Source organism: Natrix helvetica (genome assembly GCF_964273705.1).
Source record: "Natrix helvetica genome assembly, chromosome: 8".
Lineage (NCBI taxonomy): Eukaryota > Metazoa > Chordata > Lepidosauria > Squamata > Natricidae > Natrix > Natrix helvetica.
This window is the reverse complement of record NC_138559.1, coordinates 7,377,906-7,385,459: the sequence shown is the minus strand read 5'-3', so window position 1 is coordinate 7,385,459 and position 7,554 is coordinate 7,377,906. Positions and strand designations below refer to the sequence as shown.

At 45.8% G+C, this 7,554-nt stretch overlaps 1 protein-coding gene across 1 annotated transcript in view; it reads left to right on the top strand.

Annotated features, from left to right (window-relative positions):
- The first annotated feature begins 1,456 nt into the window (after window positions 1-1,456).
- SFRP1 (secreted frizzled related protein 1) overlaps window positions 1,457-7,554 on the top strand; it is a 60,425-nt gene continuing 54,327 nt past the window's right edge. Inside the window, exon 1 of the mRNA XM_081960816.1 lies at window positions 1,457-2,496. Coding sequence (XP_081816942.1) covers window positions 1,935-2,496 — 562 coding nt within the window. The 5' untranslated portion in view covers window positions 1,457-1,934. The remainder of the gene's footprint in view (window positions 2,497-7,554) is intronic.

Here is a 7,554-nt window from a genome sequence, read left to right as displayed (position 1 = left end):
GCTCCAGCTTGAACCCTTCCAATCTGTGTCCAGAAGGCCAAGATTCGTTTGAACTCAAACCTACATAGAGTTGGGCTTAAACCAGGGGTGAAATCCAGCAGGTTCTGACAGGTTCTGGAGAACTGGTAGCAGAAATTTCGAGTAGTTCAGAGAACCAGTAGTGGAAATTTTGAGTAGTTCGGAGAACCTGCAAATGCTACCTCTGCTGGCCCCAGAGTGGGGTGGGAATGGAGACTTTGCAGTATCCTTCCCCTGCCACGCCCACCAAGCCACACCATGCCCACCACACCATGCCCACCAAACCATGCCCACAGAACCGGTAGTAAAAAAAATTGAATTTCACCATTGGCTTAAACCCAGCTTTAAGGACTCCTCAGAATTTCCTCAGTCAGTTTATATTAGCAGGGAATTCTACTTAGTAAATTAACACCTCTTACTAAGCCCTCATAAGCTTTGTTTTTGGGGTGGGGGGTGGGGGTCTCGGGCTGGCCCATGATTTGCAGCCAGGATTTATGGCTCGGCATGAGGGGTGAAGACAAGCCGTCTTGGCCCATTTACTCTGCCAGAGTGAAGCAAGCAGAGCCCAACTCGGGCGGAGGAGGGTCCTTTCGGAGGAAACTGAGAAGCAACTTGCAGGATGCTCCCACTTTCCCATCTCTCCATCACTGGAGGTTTTTAAGAAGAGTCACTTATCTGAAATAGGATAGGGTCTCCTGCTTGAGCAGGGGGCTGGACTAGAAGACCTCCAAGGTCCCTTCCATCTATTTTGTTCTTTTACATTCTATATTCTATATTCTATTCCTTCCCCTCTTCCCTTCCCCTTCTGAAATAGTATAGGTTCCCCTTCTTGAGCTGGATTGGAACAACTCCAAGTTCTATTCTATTCTATTCTATTCTATTCTATTCTATTCTATTCTATTCTATTCTATTCTTCTTGTTTTGAATAATGAGTGTAACTCTTGTCCTGCAGCAGGTAGGCTACAACTAATTGTCATAGACACCAATGTGGAATGGGAAACAATGTCACTCTGGATTCTAAAATTTGAAATTCTATTCTGTTCCATTCTCCTCTCCTCTCTCTTCCCTTTCCCTTCCCCTTCCCCTTTCCCCTTCCCCTTCCCCTTCCCCTTCCCCTATTCCATCACCCTTCCCTTCCCATTCCAATCAATATTCCTTCTTCTCTTCTCCTTCCCCTTCCCCTATTTCGTTCCCCTTCCCCTTCCATTCCATTCTCTTCCCTTCCCGAAAGGCGCTCCCTGGGCTGACCTCCGAGGCAGCCAGCTGTGGAGGAAGGAAAGAGAGAGCGCGCGGAGTGGGGGGGGGGGAGGTGGGGGGGCAGGCACAACGATCCTCCCCGCGTGCAAACCTCTCTGAAGGAGGAGGAGGAGGAGAGGGTGGGGGGTTTTCTGTGCCATCGGACGCTCCCCAAACCCCACTGCCCACCGCAGGGGGAAAGCGGAGCGGAGCCTCCGCCGGGCTTTTCCTCCCCCTTCCTCACCTCCCCCCCCAGCGCCAAGGGGGGGGGAGGGAGGGGTCCCACGCCGGAGAGGCGATTGGCTAATTGAGTGACACTTGTAGCCCGGGCTGAAGGGAAGGGAGGGAAGGAGGGAGGTCTGAAAAAAAAAGAGTGGGGAGTTTTAAGGCGGTCGCGGATTGGCTGGCGGAGGGGAAAAGGGCTCCGAAACTCCGGGGGAGAAAGTGCGCTTTCGCTCGCTTCGGGATCCGTCGGGCAGGAAAGCTGTGCTGGGCTGCCCCGACCCAAGAGGCAACTAACTTCGAGGCGGCCGGAGGAGGAGAGGACGCTCCGGGCGGGGGTCCCCCGTTTGCTCCCACTGGGGTTCGTGAGGGTCCCCCCTTTTTTGCAGCCCTCCCGAAGAAGCCAGCCGGGCGGAGTGCGGACCCACCGTCCTTTCCACCTCTCCCGTCTTCCCAGCATGGGCATCGCCTTCTACCCGCAAGGTCCCGGCTGGGGCGCCCTGAGGATGCTTTGGGCAGGTTTAGGCATGTTCTCCTTCCTCCTCCTCCTGCCTGGCTTGGCCGGGGCCAACGAGTACGACTACGTCAGCTTCCAGTCGGACATCAGCTCCTACCAAAGCGGGCGCTTCTACACCAAGCCCCCGCAGTGCGTGGCCATCCCACCCGACCTGCGCCTCTGCCACAGCGTGGGCTACGACAAGATGGTCCTGCCCAACCTGCTGGACCACGAGACCATGGCCGAGGTCAAGCAGCAAGCCAGCAGCTGGGTGCCCTTGCTCAACAAGAACTGCCACTTTGGCACTCAGCTCTTCCTCTGCTCCCTCTTTGCCCCCATCTGCTTGGACCGGCCCATCTACCCCTGCCGTTGGCTCTGCGAGGCTGTGCGCGACTCCTGCGAGCCCGTCATGCAGTTCTTTGGCTTCTACTGGCCCGAGATGCTCAAGTGCGACCAGTTCCCCCAGGACGACGTCTGCATTGCCATGACCGCCCCCAACGCTACGGAGGCGCCCAAGCCCCAAGGTAAGCTTGAGTCCCCTAAGACGAAGCATCGGCCTTCCCTTAAGAGTCAACTCAAGAGATGGCCCTGCTGGGAAGCCCAGGTGAGATGCAGCTTCTGGTGGCCAACTTAGAAGCAAAACCCAAGAAGGGCCTTCTGGACGTTGAGGGAGAACCCAAAATATCATGATCCAGCTGGGTCCCCACTGTAGAATGCTGTACTGTAGGTTAATTCTGCCAACTGCCAGGAGTTCAATCTTGACTGGCTGAAGGTTGATTCAGCCTTCCATCCTCCCGAGTTTGGTGAAATGTGGATCCACATTGTTGGGGGCAATAGGCTGACTCTATAAACTGCTTAGAGAGGGCTGTAAAGCACTGTGAAGTGGTATATAAGGCTAAGTGCTATTGCTATCTTCCTTCCTTCCTTCCTTCCTTCCTTCCTTCCTTCCTTCCTTCCTTCCCTCCCTCCCTCCCTCCCTCCCTCCATCCCTGGGTTAAAGTGCTGCATTGCAGGCTAGGAGTTCAAGAGTTCAATCCTGACCAGCTTGCCAGGAGTTCAATCCTGACCGGCTCAAGGTTGACTCAGCCTTCCATCCTTCCAAGGTGGGTAAAATGAGGACCCACATTGTTGGGGGCAATGTGCTGGCTCTGTAAACCGCTTAAAGAGGGCTGTAAACAGTGGTGGAATTCAGGCAGTTCGCACCACTTCGGGAGAAGCGGTGGTTAACTTTCTGAGCAGTTTGGCAAACTGGATGTTGGAATAAATAATTAGGGCAGAGAACTGGTTGTTAAATTACTTGAATTCCATCACTGGCTGTAAAGCGCTGTGAGGCGGTATATAAGTCTAAGTGCTATTGCTATTTTCACTTAAAGGTCTTTAATAATGAACAGAACTGTGATTCTCAACCTTGGAACTTTAAAACACGTGGATTTCAACTCCCAGAATTCCCCAGCCGGATTTTCTTAAATGGGGAATTTGTGTTTTAAAAGTTACTAAGGTTGGGAAACACCAGAATAGGACATTCCTCCAGAGCTTCACCTCTTTCGGATTATTTGCCCTTTAAGTTCCCAGAACTGTCAGCAGCGGTTACATCAAGTTGGTCTAACATCTTCTGAAGCACATCAAAGTGGGAAGGGGGATGGAGAAGACTTTTCTGGATTGAGTAACCCGGTAGCCCACCCATTCTAAATTGAGTTCAGGTGTGAGGTTAAGGAGGGGAGCAGCTAGAGCTGAGTGATTAAGGACAGATTCTGCTTGTTGAGGATTTTAGCATCAGTCCTGGGCATCTGCGAGGCAAAGAAAATTTCTGCTCCAGACTCCAGAAGGCCGATGATGTCAATAGTCATTGCAATCATGGCAGGCATTGCTTAATAGTAACAGGATTAATTGATTTGACTTGGCAGCTTCCTGAGATCTTTGCTGAATGAGTTACATGCAGTTCTGCTCCCCCTAAGCAGGCGGGAGGGAGAGAGAGAGAGAGAGAGTGAGAGAGAAAAGAGCTTCGAAGGAACAATTTCCCACTTCTGCAGCAATGTCTGTGCAGCGATTGAGTCATTTTGGAGTCTTAGTAACTCTTGGGGACCTCTGCAAAGATTTCTCTTCTCTGGCCCCATTGCCGTTTTGTGTGCGTTGCAGCTTCTCCTTGTGTTCTCAGAATGCGAGAGCAAAGCAAAATGAAACAACAAGAACAAGCAACTGATTGTGTGGCCCTTATTTGTTAAAGACAAGGGCCTCTTCACAATTTTGCTCCTTAGACCCAACCACTTAAGCCGTAGGGAAGCATTTAGTTCTGGCTAGCCAGTCTGCTGATCGACACATTGACTTTAATGCTCAACCTGGGCTAACAGTGCATAATTGCTTTGTTTATAACGCCTGCTGTGCCCAGGTGAATCAATCCTATTTAGCATCATGTGATGACCTGGTTTATGCTACATGCTGAAACCCATGGCTGGCTTCCCACAGGATGCTGAACCATAAATGACTCTGATCCTTTGGGAGCCTGGATGTTGGCAAACTCCGCACAATTTATGTGTTTGATTATAGTGTATCTAGTACTTCCTTATGGGTGGCTCAGTGGCTAAGACACTGAGCTTGTCGATCAGAAAGGTCGGCAGTTCGGCGGTTCAAATCCCTAGCGCTGCATAATGGAGTGCGCTCCCGTTACTTGTCCCAGCTTCTAACAACCTAGCAGGTTGAAAGCATGTGAAAATGCAAGTAGAAAAATAGGAACCACCTTTGGTGGGAAGGTAACAGCGTTCCGTGCACCTTCGACATTTAGTCATGCCAGCCACATGACCACGGAGACGTCTTCAGACAGTGCTGGCTCTTCGGCTTTGAAACAGAGATGAGCACCGCCCCCTAGAGTTGGGAATGACTAGCACATATATACGAGGGGAACCTTCACCTTTACCTAATTATTGAATACATGAACAGTGTGGCATCTGGGTATGGTTAGTTTTGATACACAATGATAGTGATAATATTGATAGTATTAGCTACATTAATCATACACACATAATTCTAATCATTATTCTAAGTATCAAAATTAAAATGGTTGACAAGTTGGTATTTGCGCCACCTTGTATATAATCCTTAATCATTTAATTATTCAATATTTTAATACACAATGCTAATAACCATAGTAGTATTGTTTAGGTATATATAACGCAAATATCTTTCAACTTCTGATCTTTACTTCTATATTTTAATTTTAAAGTATTATATAGAAATATGCACAATAATATTTTCCCCCTTTCTAGTTTCTACCTCTGTTTTAATTCTTAATGGGACAGATCTTATATTATTCTATTTCTATCCATCATCTCTTGCCCGTTTTAGTATTTAAATTCTTATTGATTTTTTGGCACACTTCCCATACTCCTCCTTTGGGATTTTGTATCCTCGAGCATCATTCATATTTAATCTAAATATTTCCTCCGTCTCTACCGCTATCTCTCACTGCCAGACCTTCAATGCATCTATCCGTGCCATCCTCACTTCAGGAATGTCTTTCTGTTTATCCAGTTCTATTTTTTGATCTCTTAATATATAATCTGTCTTATCTATTCCATAAGTTTTTATTGTATCTTTCTTCTCCTTGTCTTCGTGTTTCATTTGTTGTTTTATCTGCTCTATCCTTTTGGGTCCTGGGCCTTATTAGAATAGAATAACAGAATGGGAAGGGACCTTGAAGGCCTTTTAGTCCAACCCCCTGCTTAGGCAGGAAACCCTACACCACTTCAGATGAATTGATATCCAACATCTTCTTAAAGACTTCCAGTGTTGGGGCATTCACAACTTCTGGAGGCAAGCTGTTCCACTGATTAATTGTTCTCACTGTCAGGAAATTTCTCCTCAGTTCTAAGTTGCTTCTCTCCTTGATTAGTTCCCACCCATTGCTTCTTGTTCTACCCTCAGGTGCCTTGGAGAATAGTTTGACTCCCTCTTCTTTGTGGCAACCCCTGAGATATTGGAACACTGCTATCATGTCTCCCCTAGTCCTTCTTTCTCTTAAGCTAAACATACCCAGTTCCTACAACCGTTCTTCATATGTTTTAGTCTCCAGTCCCCTAATCATCTTTGTTGCTCTTCTCTGCACTCTTTCTAGAGTCTCCACATCTTTTTTTTACATCTGTGGTGATCAAAACTGGATGCAGTAATCCTGAAGGCAATCCCTAACACCAACTGCTTTTGCAGAGGTTTTATTTGGCTTTTAGCGTGAACAGCTGCTGTTGAGAAACTCCTTCAGTGATTTTGCTGGTTGGTACTTGTAACCATGTTGTACAAAAAATTGAGACTGATTGTAGGATCCTTTCCCAAACAGGTATCATTTTCCCCTTATCTCCTCCAATGTTGACTTGTGCAATTTCAGCCAGCATATCCACTTGTGCTCATTGGGAATTATACGGGAGTTGCAGTTGCAAGACATGGGAGAGAATTGATGTGAAGAAACAGTTGCTGGAACTGGGCAGCAAGCAGTTTTGTATTTGAAATAAGTCCAAGGAAGTCCTTTATGTTCTTGATGCTTGCAATGTTTGTCTGGTTAAGCGTGCATACAAGAGGATATTTAACAAACCAGTTTCTTTAATCTCCCTTTCTCAACACTATTGGGATCATAACAAGACTGAGCAAATATACCAAAATGTTGGAAAGATTTCTTTTTGATTATTTTTATTTTTTAAAATTTTATTGTTTTAATTAAACAGAAAACACACACAAAAAACACTCTTCAATACATCTTCCAGCAAGCATGTCGATTGGTTACAATTAAATTCTGTGCATTACTACAATCATTCTTTATATTTCATTCAAATTGAATTGTACATTTTAAATCAAAAATCTTTATACCGTCAATATACCAACATTCTCATTTAACTATATTTGTTTGAAAGTACTTTTATCTAGAATCATTCCTATTTATATTATAATAAATGTCATAATGGGTTAACTGCCAACAAATAAACATTTTAAAACCGACAGCATTCTATAAGAGCTACCACATTCTACTTATTTATCACCTAGAATTAACTAATTTTTTATTTTTATTTTTATTATTGTTTTTTTCCCCATTCGATTATGGTTTATTTGGGTTTCTTATTTTATCCATAACTATTATTTTTGGATTTTGTTACATTCCTTCATTGATTCTTGTTTCTTTCCTCCATCCACCTATACCATTTATCCCATATCTGATAGAATTTCTTATATAATGTTATGCATTTCTTCTTTTTCTTCTTGTGCCATATCCATTATCGGACATTGGTGATCCTATTTTTATTGACAGTCGCACGAAAAAGTGCTGCTGAGTTTTGTCCCAACCGGTCCCTTAGATTTTGAAGCCATGATGTTTTTCTGCCTGGATCTCCTTTGCCTTCAATCTTTCCTTGGAGGATTAAGGGAAGGATGCCGTATTTTTCCGGGTGTCGCATCACATGTCTGAAATATTCTAATTTTAGTTTTTTGATGGGTTTCCCCCCCCCCCCCCCGGTTCTCCTGAATAGGTGCGAACTGGCTGAATCCTACCACTGCTTCAACTCCATCACTTTGCTCTTTCCAGGCATCCATTAAAAAGCACCCCTAAC